This window comes from Eschscholzia californica, unplaced genomic scaffold (assembly GCF_041429995.1).
Source record: "Eschscholzia californica isolate CP2 unplaced genomic scaffold, dmEscCali1.0.p SCAF_6, whole genome shotgun sequence".
Lineage (NCBI taxonomy): Eukaryota > Viridiplantae > Streptophyta > Magnoliopsida > Ranunculales > Papaveraceae > Eschscholzia > Eschscholzia californica.
Genome location: NW_028238483.1, coordinates 37,451,511 through 37,469,854, shown reverse-complemented (window position 1 = coordinate 37,469,854; position 18,344 = coordinate 37,451,511). Strand labels below are relative to the sequence as shown.

At 36.3% G+C, this 18,344-nt stretch overlaps 3 protein-coding genes and 1 non-coding gene across 4 annotated transcripts; all 4 read right to left on the bottom strand.

The window, feature by feature from the left end:
• Positions 1–346: 346 nt before the first annotated feature.
• On the bottom strand, positions 347–4,243 carry MEE50 (ARM repeat superfamily protein). The gene is made up of 5 exons (XM_086650124.1): positions 4,207–4,243; positions 3,875–3,933; positions 2,770–2,839; positions 1,505–1,855; positions 347–1,401 (listed from the first exon to the last, which is right to left on the bottom strand). The coding sequence occupies exons 1-5, from the start codon at positions 4,241–4,243 to the stop codon at positions 530–532; spliced, it is 1,389 nt and encodes a 462-aa protein (XP_086506250.1). The 3' UTR covers positions 347–529.
• Positions 4,244–5,335: 1,092 nt separating this feature from the next.
• Positions 5,336–7,082, bottom strand: LOC147534416 (transcription factor TCP19-like). The gene is made up of 2 exons (XM_086645601.1): positions 6,984–7,082; positions 5,336–6,727 (listed from the first exon to the last, which is right to left on the bottom strand). The coding sequence occupies exons 1-2, from the start codon at positions 7,020–7,022 to the stop codon at positions 5,555–5,557; spliced, it is 1,212 nt and encodes a 403-aa protein (XP_086501727.1). The 5' UTR covers positions 7,023–7,082; the 3' UTR covers positions 5,336–5,554.
• A 7,636-nt stretch (positions 7,083–14,718) lies between these two features.
• LOC147534415 (uncharacterized) lies at positions 14,719–16,920 on the bottom strand. The gene has a single exon (XM_086648506.1). The coding sequence runs from the start codon at positions 16,762–16,764 to the stop codon at positions 14,806–14,808; it is 1,959 nt and encodes a 652-aa protein (XP_086504632.1). The 5' UTR covers positions 16,765–16,920; the 3' UTR covers positions 14,719–14,805.
• An 856-nt stretch (positions 16,921–17,776) lies between these two features.
• Positions 17,777–17,850, bottom strand: TRNAV-AAC (transfer RNA valine (anticodon AAC)). Its single transcript has one exon. It is a non-coding gene; the product is annotated as a tRNA-Val (tRNA).
• Between the last annotated feature and the right edge of the window lie 494 nt (positions 17,851–18,344).

Here is an 18,344-nt window from a genome sequence, read left to right as displayed (position 1 = left end):
GCAATCAATCTGTAAGGTTTTCTTTGAAGGGTTTCTTACTAAAGACGTTTCGTAAATTTATTTAGATTTCAACATGTCTAGGAAGTTTGTTGACGAAAACGGTAAAGAAACAATAATTTCATCATTCGGAGAAGATATTGGAGATCGTACTTCTCCAGATGAAAACGGATATCAGAGAAAGGGAAGAAACGATGTTTGATGTTCAAGTAACTACAGGCTGGAAAAGAGAAACAATTTGATTGATTTTAGAGAGAGGGGGAGAGACAGAGTTGTTTAATTGATTTTAGTGAGAGAAACAATTTGGGGAAGATGAAGAAGAGAGAGAAACACTTTGATTCATGTGAAGTAATGAAAATAAGAGTATTTATGGAAATCCAAAAAGAAGTTAACAATAGACGATGAATGTAAGGCCAATATCATTGTCCTATTTTTAGCACTTGATTAGAATACTATAATCTAATTTTAAAAAAATAAATACATCAAGGTAACAGATTTTGGAACTCCATTTTGAGTAGAGAATTCAAAGTATCTAAGTTGATGGAATGTTCACAAGCTTAGCACGGCGAGTATTCTTGTCCACCTCTACTCGAAGCCCTAACCCAGTAAGTTCCGGCACTTCAACAGACCCTTGAACCTCCAACTCCCCTACCTGACGCTGATTCTCTTCATTTCCTTCGAGCAAATTTCTAACTGACCATATTCCCCATTCCCTCAAAAACGGATTATCTTCCTCCGTTACACATTGTTGCATTAACAGAAGAACACCATTCTTCCTTCTAATTTCATCTTGTACATGCTTCCTTTTGAACAAGCAATTCCCAATGACAGCAACAATATCCCTCCTAAATCCTTTGTAAGGACAAACCTTCATTCCTGAAGAACTGTTATCATGTGAAATACATTTCTTGATTATAGCTGGAGGTTCAAGTTCGCGAAGTAAATCTAAGAGAAGATCAAGAAGTCCTGATGATAGTAAAGAATCAACATTAGAAACCGTATTTTCAGCTTCTGAGGTTCTCTTATCCACTTGTGCACAAATGTCCCTCAGAATGGTGATCGAATACCCTAAAACGTCAATTGTTGGAGAACCAGTCGGAAGACCAGATTTACATCTTGATGTAAAATCAACTATTTCGATTACTTTCTTCAGAATTCCAAGGACAGCGAGTCCAAAATTGTCAGAAACAACAATTTCGTAAATTTGTTGGTTCAAACTCTCTGAGAGGATACTCATCAGAAATACAGTCTCAGGTGTGAAAATGTTGTCTGTGTACTTAAATTCATCACCGCCATCTATAACACCAGCGGAGTTCAACTCAGAAAGTAATGGAGAAAAATAAGATTCTTCGAGGCAGATTTTCACAAGAAGCTTCGTCAACCAATATTCTCTAAGACCATCGGCTAGTAAAGGAATGTAAACAAATTGAATTAGGAAAAACACAAATTATTTATCCAGGAAAGCATAAGTAACCCGAACAGAGAATATAAAAGATTGGTGAGTTACCTTTTGAAGCAGTTTTTATTATTTGCACAACAATGTGTAAGCCGCTAACACCACAAAGTTGTCTCAGTCTTTCATGACTTTCAGCACAACAAGTGTATAAAACCATCGATAATATGTCATAGATTTCCAATTTCTGGACTCTAGCAATATCAGCAAATACGACAGGAAAGAATTGAGCCCAAATAGCAGTTTGATGTTCTATTCCTGCCAAAGAAACGTTGCCTAGAAGCTGCAATCCAATTCGGGCGACTTCGTAAGAGGAATCCGAACCAAAAATCAGGGAACCGAAAACACTTGAAATGATGTTGACCCCATTTTCCTTTAAGAAGGAATTTTGATTCAAGATCTCTCCTGCACAGAGGTTTCTAAGAAGTTTCAAAGAGGAAAAAAGAAGATTATGGGCTGGAGAGGATATGAGAGATTTTGTGAGCTCAAGGACTACATGGAGAACTTTCTTGGAAGCAAGGTTAGACCGCCCATCCGCCGTTTTAGAAGTTTCGATGAGGATTTCTAGAGATTCTTCTAAGGTGGAGGAATTAGCAAAGGCAAGTAATGTTTTGAAAATATGTTCGGGAACAACTAACATATCGTTCATTTTTACTAGAGAATGTCAAATAACACAAAATGGAGAGTTTAAGGCTATTGGGCCGAGATATCACGCTACTAGTTGAAAGTCACCTACCTGAAACACCAAAAGACTAGAACTCGTTAAAATTTTAAAAAAGATTTATTCATGTACTAAAGGTAAAAATACTAATTCAAGAAGAAGCATCCCATAATGAATCAACAAGTTTCAAAGTGAATCAACTACAGAACCTACGACTTAATATTTCAATTGAACCTAAATAAATCTTGTTCGCTAAACCTAGATTTTAGTAATGGTTTTCAACGGGATAATATGTTGCAATGAGCAAGAAAAATTTCAGAAAAAAGAAGAAAAACAGATAAAATTTGGCTCCAATATATTTTTTTTAGAAAGGTAATATAGTATCCTTTCTCGAACCTGAGACCTAGAGGGTGGAAACCACCTTGGTAACCACCAGGGGCGGAGCCAGGATTTCAACTTGACCAAGGCTAAGCTTTAATTTTATGGTAGCCAAAATGTTTAACTAAAAGTCACTATAAGTAGGTTTATACCTAGGATACATGTAAAAGTGTTATTTAAAGGCAATTTCTAGTGACAACAATAACGAGCACCTCACATTTATGTAAATTTTCTGAAAAAGAAAATTAAATAGTTCACAATAGATAAAATTTAGTAATACCTGATCGCGAAAATGATCGTTTTTCCCTTCCCGTATCTGCGAAATAACTTGGCCTTCCAATCTGGTACCTGACAAAATATAATGTTTCATGGAAAAGTTTGAGACTAGAAATGAATTGATTCATTAAAATATTCGTATACTAATATAAAACTTTAAGTAACATTTACATTGACCAATGTGTACCTATTTAAAAGATTTGCTATATATCTCATGAAATATGATAAAATACGTACAAAAGAAAGGTGGAAACATAAGACTACCAAAAGATACAAAAAACCACTAAGATGAAATATTATCCGGCCATCAAAAGAACGCCACTTGAGATATATAATTGTGTTACTTGAGTTGAGCCCTACGATCTTTCAAAGAATAGAATTCAAACTAATGAACTAAAGCTAACTATGAATCAATTAACAATGTCAATGGATGAGTATTTAGACATCAAGTCACCAACTAATGAATTAGTTTCAAACTTCTCTAAGATTTATAACTTATAAAGTAATAGGAATTTCATCAATCCTCCACCTCCAATTGTCCCTAAAACATTGGAATTGCATTGATTTAGGCTATGGTTTGTCTAATATCTCATATAATATCTAAGTTACAAAATAGAAGACTATAATTTCAAGCTAGAATGGGAAACTTGGAAAGCCCTAAAATTAAAACATCTAACAAAATTAGAGACTCTAATTTCATACTGGAATTGCATTGATTTAGACTATGGTATGCCTAATATCTCATATAATATCTAAGTACCTAACTTATATAATAGGAGACTATAGTTTCAAGCAAGAATAGGAGAATACTAAAATGGGAAACCCCTAAAATTGAAACATCTAACAAAATTAGAGACTCTAATTTCATACTAGAATTGCATTGATTTAGACTATGGTATGTCTAATATCTCATATAATACCTAAGTATCTAACTTATATAATAGGAGACTATAATTTCAAGCCAGAATAGGAGAATACTAGAATGGGAAACTTAGAAAACCCCTAAAATTTAAACATCTAACAAAATTAGAGACTCTAACTTCATGCTAGAATTGAAACATCAAACATGAGTGAAATTGTTATAATTAATAAATTAAAGTACTATCCCTAATCCTTGAGAGAGAAAGTGAACATTTGAGATCAAATAAAAAACCTAGTTGGCTAGTTTCTTACAACTCAGAAACTTGGCTCCTTGATGTCTTCACAAAATATCCTTAAGAGAGCAAGTAAAGATTGGATATGAAGTGAATCAAGTGATGAACTGAACATGAAAACCCTAGAGCTTAGAAGTACTCTCGGTTCCTTCTTTCTTTCGGTTTGGGAAGTTTCCCCTTCCCCTTTCCCTTTCCCTTTCCCGTGAATGAGGAAAGAGAAAAAAAATAAATAAATAAATTTCACCCGACTAAACCCTAAATTACCCTTACTTTGTTGCTTAAATTACCGATACGACCCGGGCTATAGCCTGGTTCGGTCTTCATGTACCTCCGCCCCTGGTGGAAACCACCTCGGTAACCACTCCGACCAAGGGTTGTTGACTTTTTGCCTCTAATATAAGAAAATTTGTCAAATTTCATGGTACGAAAACGCTTCCATGACGACAAGGGATACTCCTCTCGCCAGATTGACGGAACTAGTCTATTGCCAGCCTTTTTCTCTTTCATTCAAAATTCTACTGTTCGAAACTTTCTAGGACTCGTGAAATATTCTCGCAAAATCCCTTAGACCAATTTGGAAACCAAGATGACATTTTTCAGCAAAAAAAGTAGTAAAGCTACTTCGTCAAAGCATTTTATCAAACACGTTGAACACAACTCTTACTGCATAATCTGTTCATTCAGTTAAACTATTAACTGAGCTTTGATCTTATTTTATTTTTTCTAATGTTCAAATTTTCAAGACTAGAAAGTTTTTTAACTTCAAAATTAGAACCAACAAACAGAAAACAACATATTAATTACTGCAAAGGAAGAAATAAACTACCCCCAACTACATTAGGGTTTTAAGAACCCCCAAAGAGAGAGACCTCGGTGATTCGTCAATGAGGACTATCCACTTCAGGGATTAAGAACCTCTGACTTGAAATTAGCAGATTTTTTGCCTAAAACGTAACTATACAAATCAATAATATATATAGTGGACCAAACCCTAAAAAATAAAATAAAACCTTCAAAATATGGTTCAGATAGTGTAAAACCTAGGTTATATTTTCAGCCAAAACACTAACCTTCAATTGTAGTTGAATAACAAACGATAAACCACCGTCTATCTTCAAACAACTCCCATAAGTCTAAACCCTAAAAATTGGGAACGGACATGAAAGAGCAGGAGTTGTTATTGAGCTTGAATTGGGGTACCGTTGTTTTGTGGGGCCAACAAACTTGCCTAGGGGTTAATAAAAAAGAAAAGAAACTTTCCTAGGGGCCAAAAAAACACCATCCCGATCACGTGACAAGAAGAGGGTGGGGTGGGCCCCCCACAGTCAAACAATTTCTCACAGTTCACGAGTTTTAACTTTTACTGTTCATGTGAACTCCACACCCCCAAAACAACAACATTTTCACACGTGCGAATAACACGAACAGGCAATAATATTAGTAGTAATAAACAAAAGTGAAGCTTTCATTGTTTCAGTAATGGCGGATTGAAGAGAAACAAGAACTTAGAGCCTTTGCTCTGAAGAATCATGGGAAACAAAATTTGCCCTTTTTAATACTGAATTCAAAAAAGTTAAGCAAAATTTTCTTCAGCGCCGAGGATCTAAATCTTGAAATTTCCCCAATTATGTGCTTTCATTCATGATTTTTCTCTTGTTTCTCTGATTTCAACTTACCCATGAATTGAATTTCCTTTTTCTCATAAGCTTCCGAAGAAAAATCTGAAAGAGTATGTATTCCAGTAGCTGTAGTAGTAGTAGTAGCAGCAGAAAGATGAGTAGTTGTTATTGAGCTCGAATTGGATACCATTGTTGAAGTTACAGAAGGAGCATTTGTTGTTGTTGTTGTTGTTGTTGTTGTTGAAGCAATAGAAGTAATGGGTCTTGCAGAAAGATTAACCAGAGGTGATGCTGATGAAAATGCCCATAGCTGAGGTTGAATTTGATTTGAAGGTCCAGCAATGGCGTTTGTTGTTGTTTGTGGAATCATCCAGAATATTCCATTAGGAAAACTTGATGGTATTACGCTTGCTCCGCCACTAAAAGCTGCCCACATTGAACCACCGTCATTTCCACCACCGCCCCAGCCGGCAGGCATAGTAGCAGGACTAGTCCCAATTGGGGCTAAACCAGAAGAAATTGAAACCCCATTACCAGATTCATTGATCTGACCAGAAGCAGGTCGTTTCCTCTTGTTCTTCTTCTTGGTATTTTCACCATTTCCGCTACCACCGATGCCAGCACCACCACTGACTTCGGTAGCTACCGGAGATTCTGTAGGAATTTTCAAGGTGCCATCGACGGATATAGCAATAGCAGGAACAGTACCAGTTCCAGTTGCAGAGATAACAGCAGACTCGGCATGTTCTAAGAGCCATTGAATCGTTTCACCATCCGATCTGTGACCTAGTTCTCTGGTTAGTTGAAAAACCCTAGCCGCACAAGCTGCAGGCAAGCGAATCCTTCTTCCTCGACCTTCAATTTTAGTATGACGATCCTTCCCTGAAACCTTTCTTGCTGGTGTTTCTCCTGTGGTCTCCCCCTCCATAGTTTCCGGCACCGGCGCCGGTATAGGTATCACCGGTGAAACTTCAATTGGTCTTTGTGTTGGTTCCTCCAACGGCAGGTTCAGTTCGGCCGGTTCCTTTTTTGGAGAAAGAAACACCATTGCTGTTCCTGGTTGGGTGTTGTTCGACTGATCAATGATATTCCGATCAACCCTTTCTTCTTCTCTTTCAACCAAAGTTGTTCGATTCAAATTTCCTCCCTCCTCTTCTTGTCCTTGACTCAAATCCCTCATCTCGAACCCCTGATAGTACGTATACCCAAAATAAAGAGAAATTTGGAGTTTTTTAGAGAGAGAAAAACTGAAAGATTGGGTAGAACACTAGAAACAGAGGTGTTTTTACTGATGTAGTAGAATCTTTAAACCCCAAGAAAAAGGGTTCTTGAAATTCTATTTCCTGATTTCTTCTATAAGTGTTACTATTTAGTAAGATAAGAAATTGAAAAGAATGGAACAGTAAAAGAAAGGGGGAAGAAGATAACAAATGTTACAAACAAACCTTCTTTTGTCCTTCAAATCCAGACATCCCGACTTCCATCCAAAGACAGACAGAGAGAGAGAGAGATTTTAGAGAGAGAAAGTTTTACACTGTACACCACGAAGGCCCACAGCAACTTATTTATAAGTAGATCAACGGTAAGATTACCACACAAAACTCCCAAGACTCACAGGATGATGACACGTACTCTCACCAAACATCATTAATAAAATATTTACTTTCCATTTCCGTGTAAATCCCGTTCTTACTAATATTCATAATCTAAAGTGCGGCACAGATGAGCCTCGAGATCAGGAGGAAAGGGAAGTAGAAATTTATGACTGTTAGACTGGAAAGGCGGGATTGAAACGGTACGAATATACGGTGTCAATAAGTTTCTACCTAACTAGTTAGGAAAATGACTCACCTTGGGATGGGCCCTAGAGTTATTCTGTATTTTCATTTATGTTGGTTCTCCTTTTAGGTTTTTCTGCTCCAAACTTGGTGGAAGTTTATGGGACTTTCCATACACTCTGGAAATCATAGTGTTTTTCCTAAATTGAAAATATTCTTTCTATTTTATGTGGCCACTAACTTTAATCTTAAGTTGTCTAATTTGATCTGATTTCCGATTAAACACGGGTCACAATAGAATTGTTAGAGTATAAAGATCGAGATGAATCGAGATCCGTAGATATCCGTATCAACCGTCCAAGATATATGAAGATATTATTTATACTTATCCTAGATAGAGTCCTAGGAAAATAAGATACCCGAATCACTCTATAAATAGAAGTGACCTCTATGTATTTTACATTGAATTGAGTTGCATTGAGTCTTCGAGTCTTGGACTTAATATCGTCAACAAGCTAAAATAAAGAACACAATGGTTTACGTGGTTCGGTCGGAGGATCACGACCTACATCCACGGAGAAAGCCATGAATGGCTGGATTATATTATTTCCACAATTGTGGGATTGATTGGTTACAGACTCGAAGACTCAATGCAACTCAATTCAATGTAAAATACATAGAGGTCACTTCTATTTATAGAGTGATTCGGGTATCTTATTTTCCTAGGACTCTATCTAGGATAAGTATAAATAATATCTTCATATATCTTGGACGGTTGATACGGATATCTACGGATCTCGATTCATCTCGATCTTTATACTCTAACACTCCCCCTCAAGTTGGAAGCGGAACTTGTGGAGTTTCCAACTTGAAAATTGAACTTGAAAAAGATGGATGTTGCTCGCATACGATATGATTCAAACTTGAACTTGAACTTGAACTTGTACTTGAACTTGAACTTGAACTTGAACTTGAACTTGAATTTTAATTTTTTGTTTAACGTCGAACAATTGTCAATGGTGCTAAATTTTTTGTTTGCAACTTGAACTTGTAATCAAACATAAACTTGATATAATAATATCGTCTTTCTTAAGCTTGAATCTCATTCTTTTCTTCTTTGCTTTATTTCTTTCTCCAACTTAAATAAAAATTTGATGAGAGGGAGGTGAGCTTCAAATTTATCAACAAACTAAGGAGGAACAGATACCATATGTAGTTGATGATGGAAGAGAGGAACCGGTGGATCCACGAAGAGGATGATGAAGACATAGTGTCACAAAAAGAAGAGATAGGTGACAGAAAGATAGCGTCTAGAAACCATGTGAAATTTCACACTCACGTGAGAGAAACCATGAGGGAGAGAGATTTAGTCGAGAGAGAGGGTTATGGCCGAGAGAGAGAGATTACACCATGGGAATTATCGATCTTGAATGATCAGGAGAGAGATATATTCGTCGGATCACAAACCGAGAGGAAGAGGGATGATTACTCACAAAACTGGAAAAAAAAATCAGTGGTGGCTAATAAGGTGATGTCCAAATAGATGAAGGATTTCGATTGGTCGAAGGAAAAGCCGCGAAAGTCGATCGGCCAAAAAAAGGAAGTTCGCAATCCAATTTCTGGTGAGCTGGACAGACGGAGTTCGAAAAACCAAAATTCAATTAGTTTTGAAAAAAAAAATCACAACATTGAATACATCAAACAACGTTGGAGGCGAGAGATTGAATACGATGAATATCGAGATGAAGCAAAAATTGTAGTAGTATATCCTACTAAATATGATTTGAAGGTGGTGTAATTGGTGAGATTAGAGAGTGACCTCCAATGATGTGTGGAAATTTGCGACTCTTCATTAACAAATCCACGACAGTGATGATTGGACGATAAATACAACAAAGAAATTGTTGGAACTTGGGGAAACTTAATCCGGATGCAAAAGAAACGATTCAGCAAAGACCGTTTTGAGAAGAGAGGGAATGATGGATTAAGGTGAACACATCGCAGCCGATGGAACGACAATATTAAGGCGAGTAAAAAGATATTGGAAAGTTGTGGAATCTGGAATACGGATTGCTTGAAGCACATCGAATATTAGAATGATTACACAAGATGATCTTGGATATGATTTCTTCTTGAAAATCCATAAGAAGATGATCGATTGATAACGAAATCACAACGATTGGAAAAAACGTCGGGAAACTTCTCGTTCTAAAAACAAGTACATTGAACGGGATTTAGTCTCTTCTGGAGTAAATAAAATTAAAAAGTAGTAACCTTAGATTTGAAGAAGATGACCAAATATCTCTCCAGGAACAAAAATAAAAGGAGAGACTGCTAAAACACATAGAATCAAAATCAAAGGGAGCTTCACCATTGTCAATGGGAAGAGAGAGAAAGAGATTGAGATTTTTGTAAACCCATCCAGGAGATTTCTATACTTACTAGAGAATCAATTAAATAAACTAGGCTTTGTTTTGAAAAAAAAACAAGAACTCACGGATGAAATAGCCTTCAATGCACGTGGGATTTGTTCTTCATATCTCATGATGATTGAAGCACGAGAACTCAAATAAGACTTTGTAATAGTCCATCAATTAATCTCTTTTCTTGGCTTCAAGAAGAGTAATAATCAACAGAAAATTTTGGAAGAGTCCAACAACTCGACGAAGTGACCCAAAGGTAGAATCACGACGAAAGAAAATCGTCGAAAATAGCGGAAGCAAAAGAAATTGATGAAACAGGATTGATGAATTTAATCGATAAAAAAAATCGAGAATTTACGAAAGTTTGATCAGGATTGCCTAACCTGCTCTTGATACCAGGTTAAGTTTGTGGCCATCCAACTCAAAACCAATTGGCAATGAGTGGAGAGGACCTATACTTTATATTCTTGGTTGCTAGTTACCCATTCTCCTATGTGGGACTATTCTCACACGCCCCCTCACGTGTGGCGTTCTTTGAGCCTAACACGTGTGTTTTTTTTCTTTACGGGTGACGTGGAACACGTGTGGCTTTTAAGCCTATCACGTGTGGGCCTAGCTCTGATACCATGTGAAAAGGTAAAACCTCGATGAATAGAACAACACAAACTAAAATAAAGAACACAATGGTTTACGTGGTTCGGTCGGAGGATCACGACCTACATCCACGGAGAAAGCCATGAATGGCTGGATTATATTATTTCCACAATTGTGGGATTGATTGGTTACAGACTCGAAGACTCAATGCAACTCAATTCAATGTAAAATACATAGAGGTCACTTCTATTTATAGAGTGATTCGGGTATCTTATTTTCCTAGGACTCTATCTAGGATAAGTATAAATAATATCTTCATATATCTTGGACGGTTGATACGGATATCTACGGATCTCGATTCATCTCGATCTTTATACTCTAACAAGAATGCAAGACTTTAAAACTTTTAGTAAGAATCAAATAATACTTCAAATTTGAGGCATTATTTATTTAGAAAAATGTATGAACGATTAAAAATTAGGATAAAAAAATAAGGTCTTGTGTAATATTTTACTTGAGGTTATAGTTGAATATTACTGATTGCCATAGTACTCGACCTTGCCATAACTTAATGATCTTAATTCCCGCTTCCTTTATCTAAGAAAATCTCATTTGTTTGATTTAATTTGTAGCTAAAAATGAATCCCCATAGGAGACAAGAATTGGTTGCTCTCATCTAATTCTCAAATATAGTTTTTAATGGTCTAACTTTATTGTTTATGATCAAGTCATAAACCCGGTTAGAAGTAGGGAACGGCATTTTAACCTAAAAGGCTACAGGTACTTTCAACAAAATAAAAGGGTATAAGTAAACAAACGCACTTGTTACCATGTTTACTGCAACTCTGCTATGTTTGAATATTACTAACCTGCCAAGTTCTACACCCTAACTTTTGAGTAGTGATCCCAATCCTAACTAGCTAGATTTGGTTGTGGCTAAACAAGGGAGGATAGGAGTTGCCCAAAACTTAAGAACAAGGCAGCTCATTGAACGTGGGCGCTTTCTTAGTTACGGGATGGGCCTGGATTAAAACACTTGAGTACTTGACTGGTAGAATTTCTTATAGACGCTCTTGCAAATGTGGTGGCCCAAAGCGAGCATTTTGGTTAGGAGAATAATCTAAAATACAGTAAGAGGTGCTCGAGCAAAACTACATGTACATATGGCCCCATTAATTGGATTTATTTTGAATTACATCCAGGACTTTACGGAAGGAGTTGACATTTCTCTCTATTCAATGTGTTTTACGATTATCGACATAATCAATTCCTTAATTTCACAATGTGGAGTAACTCCAAACCCATCTCCATATTGATACAAACGTTGAGCAGTTCAAATACTGTTCTGGAGATAATCTATGAAAGATTGAGGGTAAGTTGAACGGGCTGCATTCCCGTTCTTGTTTATCTTCTTCCACAAAACTTTGATCTGATTTTCTGTGTATTTGCAGGCATCATTTTCTGATACACCAGTTTCATGCATGTAACATTGGATTGTTTTTTGAACGTCTTAAGTCAAGAATTTTGTCAAGGACTTTGTACATGTAGCACACCCGTTCTTTTTTAATGGTAAAACTGTGTGTAAACTTGTAAAAGTTGCAATTTGACTTGTGTGCTTTTTTTATCTATGGGTGAATGAGATAAAATTTTAGTGTGCCCTTAACGCTCCCTTTCTTTTTCTTCTTGTTGAAAGGTTGAACTATTTTCTTTAATCTCTGCTAACCAATAAATCACAAGCTCATCAAATCTTATGTTTAGAAAATCAGAACATCAACTTATTATCATTGTTTTTAACTTGAATGAATACGCCAAGCTTCGACCTCTTAGTACTATCGTGCAAGAAGGCCTCACCTCCCTCTCCCGCGCCACCACCAACACCTTCGCCACAATTGTTTCTGTGAGAGTTTAAGAAGAGAAGAATCAAGAAGATTTTTGTCGAACGCCTCTTTCCCAAGATCCACGAAGCTCGGCAGGCTGCCATTTCACGGAGCCGAAAACTTGGTAACATTTTCGAACATTGGCTAATAATTTAAAAATGAAAAACTCCCTAAGATTGAGAAACTGCTGAAATTTATTGATCGAACTAAACACCTAAAACTTGTAGAGGATTCCATTTTTATAATATTAAGATTTTCTAATCCTAAGCAATTCTGGCGAAACGAAATTGAAGAAACTCTGAAAAATAGGACACCAACTAAAAAGTAGAAATTGTTATAAAATATGCCGTTGTGATGGTCTAAACGGTGTAATTTGGCTCAAAAGTGATCATACCATGGCGCAAGCGACCACTTTCGAGAGAAACATTGTTTTACATCCACCGTTCGAATTTTGCTTGATTTCTTCAGTTTTGACAGTTTTGGGACTTTTGTCATTGTTTTACCTGACCCGATCCACCTGATGAAATATGTGCTCTTTCAGTTGGACAGCTAGACCGACCCGAACCCAGCTAAGTAAGTACCCGAGCCGGAAAGGCTATGCCCCATTACCAGCCCTATCAGCCATAGAGATGCAAACAAATGTTGGAAACTATTAGAAGCCAATGACTTTGATTTGTATTAAGCCAATGGCTTCAGAGTTGAAACTTCATCCAAATAGCTAGGGTTTTCAAAAACCTCCACATCTAAGTTCAAAATTCAACTTCCAATTCGGGTAAATTTGCTCTATTCTCTCAACATTTCAAATTCCTAGGTTTTGATAATACTTTGCATGTTTATTTTCAAGGAATTGAGGCATTGTACTAATGAACATTTACGGATCCTAATATATACTCCTTAGCATTTTACAAAGACCTATATTTTCATGTAAATCTCTCAACTTTTCATCTCTTTTAGATTTTAGTGAATTTGTGTTGTGTTTAGTTTGCCATTATATTTAGTCATTCTACCATTTGTGTTTAGTTATAACTTTTTTTTTTGAAATTAGATCAAACATTGATACATAAAGTACACAAGATGTAAATTAACCTACCTAGAGTTACCGAATTACACACGCGATGTAGATACGAACTCTTACATTATTATGCGGAAGCAAGCGGAACGTTCAAACTTTCACGAATCTCATGAAACAGAAAATACTTCGGTCATTACGAGTATAAAATAGGCATATAGTAAATAGAGTTTTCTTTGTACTCCCCACACAAAGGGCTACATTGGATTCTATTCAATCCCTTTCCTCTTTTCTTATTACTATAATTTTGCACCATTCTGCGTAATGTGTAATTCTTTCTCTTCTACTTTGTCGTTATTTTAGGATGCTGATAATTTCCCGATGCAGTAGTGAACTCGAACTTCTTTACAAATCAGTGAATAACCGCAATGATGATATTCATCAAGTCAAAGAAGAAAAGGTGGTTCCCTAAGCAAAAGTTACTTCAACCTCCCTCACTCTCTCTCCAAAATTTAGCTTAGACACTTTCTGTTTTTGGTGTTTTTCTCAGTTGACAATGTTGGCTGTCCTGGTTCGGTCTAATCTGATCAAAGGGAAACCTGAAATGTTCATGAAAGGAGATAATGTGTAAGTTTTGGCAGCAAACGATATCCTCGCTGTATTGGCTGGACACTTTTACATTACATTCCTACTAGTTGTTTCTATGTTCGTTTCTATCTTTGTTGACATGGTTGGACTTTGTGGTCTAGGGCTTAGGATCTAGGGTACGGCTCTAGTCCTTATAAAGGCTGTGGGAATGAAGTGGGCAGCATGATACATTATTGGAAGACAAAGACACAGTAGTATTTATCTCGACTTCATATAACGGATACTATGAATGATCTTAATGTCGTATGCTCATACTTAGGGATAACTTGTGAAAACCCTCAAGTGTGATAGTGATAGATTAGATACAATCCGTGGTCTTCATTATGATACTTAGTCTGTTTAATGGGATATGAAGCCAAGTTTTGTTTGCGTGAACATCAAGTCATATTCTTGTTGCACAAACGAGTTTCCTTCCGGTTTTTCTTGACATTTTAAGGTAGTTAACATAACCATGTACTATTTTTCCAATTCCATAAATTACCTAACTTATACTTCATTTGGAAAATGACTTCAGTTATCTATTAGTAGTATTTATCTATGGTTGGTGGAGCTTTGTACCCTGCCTTCCTCCTTCCATCTCCTGCTCTTTCCCTGTTTTGACCTCTTGTTCTCAAAAAACGTCAAGGGATAAGAAATGATGTTTGGGAAGGTGTCACACACACAGACCAAAAAAAACTATAGAGAAGAGTCGATTGGATGTGTACTATTCGATCAAAAATGTTTCTTTTTGTGGAGATATCTTATATTAACTTACTGGACTTTGTTGATCAATTTTCTTTTAGTTTATTTTGCTTGTTGCTTGTATCAATCAATTTAACATATTTTTTCATGAACATTTTATAAAAAAAACATGAGATCAAAGGTTTAGTTCTTCATATAATTATTATTGAGTACCCACCCACATTTGAGAAGAAATAATAAATGAATATACTGTTTGTTTATACTTGGATAATTTTCTGATCAAGTGCGGTATATCTCCATCGTTCTTTCTCAACAAAATCTGCATCAAGAAACTGCGCAACAAATGCCCAAAGTCTATAAGTATCTTCGAAGTTAGTCAATAACCCAAGTGAAACTGTAACAACGGTAATACCCTCCCGAGCTTTCTCTCTTCTCTTGTATCCGAAACTTTCTTTCACTATTTCGTCGCTTTTGGTTTCCAAGACTAATTTCTTCTCTTGTTCATATTTTTCGGAGAAGTATATATTCTGCAAGTATCCATAGCTAAGAGAAATATTGTTTCTGTCGGCAAGTTTTTGTACCAGAAGAGGTTTAACCTTTTCTCCTTTCCAATCAAACACATTGAATGCTAATGAAAATCCTCGATCAAATTTTATCTTTGGTCCATAAATTCTGATCAAAGAAATACCTTTCTCAGAATAAGAATGTTGAAGCTTCATTAATGCAGTTACCAACCAATTAATCAAACATCTTGATCTATTATTAATAAGAATCAGCCCCAAAGAATCTGCATGATCTAAACCTTTGCATTTGATAATTGTTTTCTCTTTAGTTTCTCTAATGGTGGTTTCTTCATATTCTGCAGGACTCTGTAATTCAACAATTTCAGACGAAATTGGTTCTTTTTGTTTTGGATTGGTTTCGGTTGAGGTTTCTCCATTTTGGGTTTCTTCTGATTGCTTTCTTCTTGCTGAACTTGAATTTCTTCTACTCATAGCCTGAACTGATATTGGACCAGAGAATGAACTTGAAGAATCATTCATTAGTTGATCATCAGTTTCTTTTACAGGGACAAGACTTACGATCCCAATGCTTCTAGTCATGGTCGACGATTCCAAGATTTCTGCAGTTGATTTCTTTACAAAAAGGCACCCAAATCCGGACGGATTTTCACCGAAAACTTTATAGAAAGAGCTTATTAAGAAGTCAGGCTTAAATAGAGAGAGACCCAAAGTGTCCATATCTTTGGGTCCAAGTGCGCAAGCATCAAGAACAACATGCCATCCATTTTCTTGTGCTAGATTCATCCACTGGTAAGAATATCTAGTTCCTGTTATTCTAGATTGAAGTGGGAAAACAAATAGTCCTCTTTTCCTCTTTTTCTTTTTGCTAGATACCATTTTTTTAAGTTTAGCTGAGTGAATTCTCATCCTTGGCCATAAAAATTCGGCCGACATAACTCGAGCTCCCCGTTTCTTGGATTTCTCAATCATTGCTTCCACAGCTTCACTTTCATAATCATAAACTGTTAGAAGCTTCTTATTAGATTGGAAAGGATAAGATTCAGCTAAAAGTCTAAAAGCAGATGCACGATTCGCAGTGAAAACCATATGATACTCAGTTTCCGATACATTAAGGAAACCCATGATTCTTTTTCTGATTTCTGATTCCAATTCTGATTCTTTATCTCCATAAAGTATCTGAGAATTCAAACTTGTAGCTTTATATGAGATTTCAAATGATGGGAACTCTGACCTTTCAGGTGGTGGTGGTGGTGGTGGTGGTGGAGGAGAAGAAGTAGAAGCAGTCATGGCTAGTGAGGATGATGTGAGTTCTTGCTGTGAGTGGCTGAAGAGACCCAGACCAATATAGTCAAGGCAAACATGGTTAGAGAGAGATAGGTACTTATATTCTTCTGCTCGAATTCGATCAGCTTTTTCGGTGTTGATATATTGTGGGTAAACTTCAGTGAATTGTGAGAAGGAATCTGTAATAGAAGGGAGAGATTCATGATTTGAGAATTGGGTATTTGGAAAGAGAGAGGATGTTGTCGAAGAAGCGAAATCGACTCGAGAAGCTGCAACTGTGGTGGTGAATTTGGATTTAGACTTGTTGGGGTTTGAACAAGGTTCCGCAGGTAAACCGAGTAAAGGAGTTAAGCAGCAGCCATGAATGCAAGCTTGTGAAGCTTCTCCCATACAGGTGGGTGACTGCATATCTATTTGCCTCCTCTGTCTCTCTCACTCTCTTGTTGAAGTATATCTTCTCTTTCTCTCTATATTCACCTCTCAAAAGTGATTATATTGTGACCATTTATTGTTGCAGGAAAAAGCTATAAGACTAATTTTGTTGAGAAAAATAATTGTAATTCCTTGACTTTTAAGTCTTTATGGTCCACTCATTTAAGTAAGTATTCAAAAAAAGCAGGAAAGATTGACAAGGACCAAACAAACAAGCACAACAAGAAGGGAAAGATATTTTTGTTATTCACAATGTGTGTTTTGCTATTAGAATATCTTTTTTGACTCTTTTTTTTTTTTTTTTATTTGTTGAAAATGATATATTAAATTAAGCTAAAATTCCATTACAATAAAGCTTAGATAAAAAGTAAGGAACATGCTTCCACTTCATCTCACGGTTCTTCCGCCTAGCCAACTTGGCGAGAAGGTCGGCCTGGGAGTTTTGGGATCTCTTCGTATGATGGAATATAATGCTGTCGAGCTTTGTAATCATCTTTCGAATGTTGTGGACATGGATTCTGGATTGCCATTTAATAGCTTGACGATGATCTTGGATATGCTTAATGATGCTATGGTTGTCGCTGACCTTTTAATATTTTCGATCTATCGCCCATCTGATACCGTTGAGGCCTTTTTTGACTCTTGATAAGGAAGACTCCACTTATATAAGAACATGGTAAGACTTGAGATAAGGTAAAAAAGTGTTAATTGTTCTTTTAAAGAACACAAAGGTGGAAGTCTTCTAAGATCTTAGGTGGTTGAAAATGGTTATGAGCTAGAAAGAATCAACTACCAAATACCAAAATCTTTGGTGGTTGAAAATGGTTATGAGCTTGACGATTCAACTTCCTAATGGTTTCGTTCTAAAGCTATATGATTTCATCATAAAAATAAACGATTTCCAAACAATTTATACTGCCTGATCTTTTGAATCAACCAGTGCTCACGCCTGCCAAATCCAAAGTAGTGAAAAAAAAAACTATAAATTTGGCTTCGCCCGGGTTCGAACCGGAGACCTTCAGTGTGTTAGACTGACGTGATAACCAACTACACCACGAAACCAAGCTGATAAGTAAACTAAGTTAGTGATTCGTGAATGACTAGTATGTTCAAACTTAAAAAAGGCATCCGAGTCATTTGCACTTTATCATGTATAGCACTTAGCTACACAAATTTTCAGATCTACTTGTGGAGTTCGAGAGCTATTTCTGTTTGAAAATTGAGTTCTTTCTTCGTATAAGCAAGCATACTCAGCATACTTTTAAGGAGTAAGCATCTATCTGTGCAATGAAACAAGCTTTGAAGGAAGTTTACAAATAAGATCACATGGTAAGACTTAAAAGATATGGTAAATGACTAAATATATAAATGTTCTAAAAAGAATAGTGATAAAGACACCGAATTTGTATCCATCTTCGGAGAGAATCTCAAATCAATGCCTAGAATTTTCTCTAAGTGTCGACCACAAATCAAGAGGAAGTTCATGAAACAAAACCATCCGTTGATATGAGATTCCCTCCTAAATCTTCCCGTAAATTCGACATCATTTTTCAATC

Excerpts from the sequence above, each read along its gene's own strand:
- MEE50 (XM_086650124.1), bottom strand. The coding sequence starts at position 4,243 with ATGAAGACCGAACCAGGCTATAGCCCGGGTCGTATCG. Across the intron at positions 2,840-3,874 it reads CACTTTCTCTCTCAAGGATT|AGGTACCAGATTGGAAGGCC; the intron begins AGGGATAGTACT and ends TTATATTTTGTC. Across the intron at positions 1,856-2,769 it reads ACGATCATTTTCGCGATCAG|GAGAGATCTTGAATCAAAAT; the intron begins GTATTACTAAAT and ends ACCTCTGTGCAG.
- LOC147534416 (XM_086645601.1), bottom strand. The coding sequence starts at position 7,022 with ATGGAAGTCGGGATGTCTGGATTTGAAGGACAAAAGAAG. Across the intron at positions 6,728-6,983 it reads GATTTGAAGGACAAAAGAAG|GGGTTCGAGATGAGGGATTT; the intron begins GTTTGTTTGTAA and ends ACGTACTATCAG.
- LOC147534415 (XM_086648506.1), bottom strand. The coding sequence starts at position 16,764 with ATGCAGTCACCCACCTGTATGGGAGAAGCTTCACAAGCTTGCATTCAT.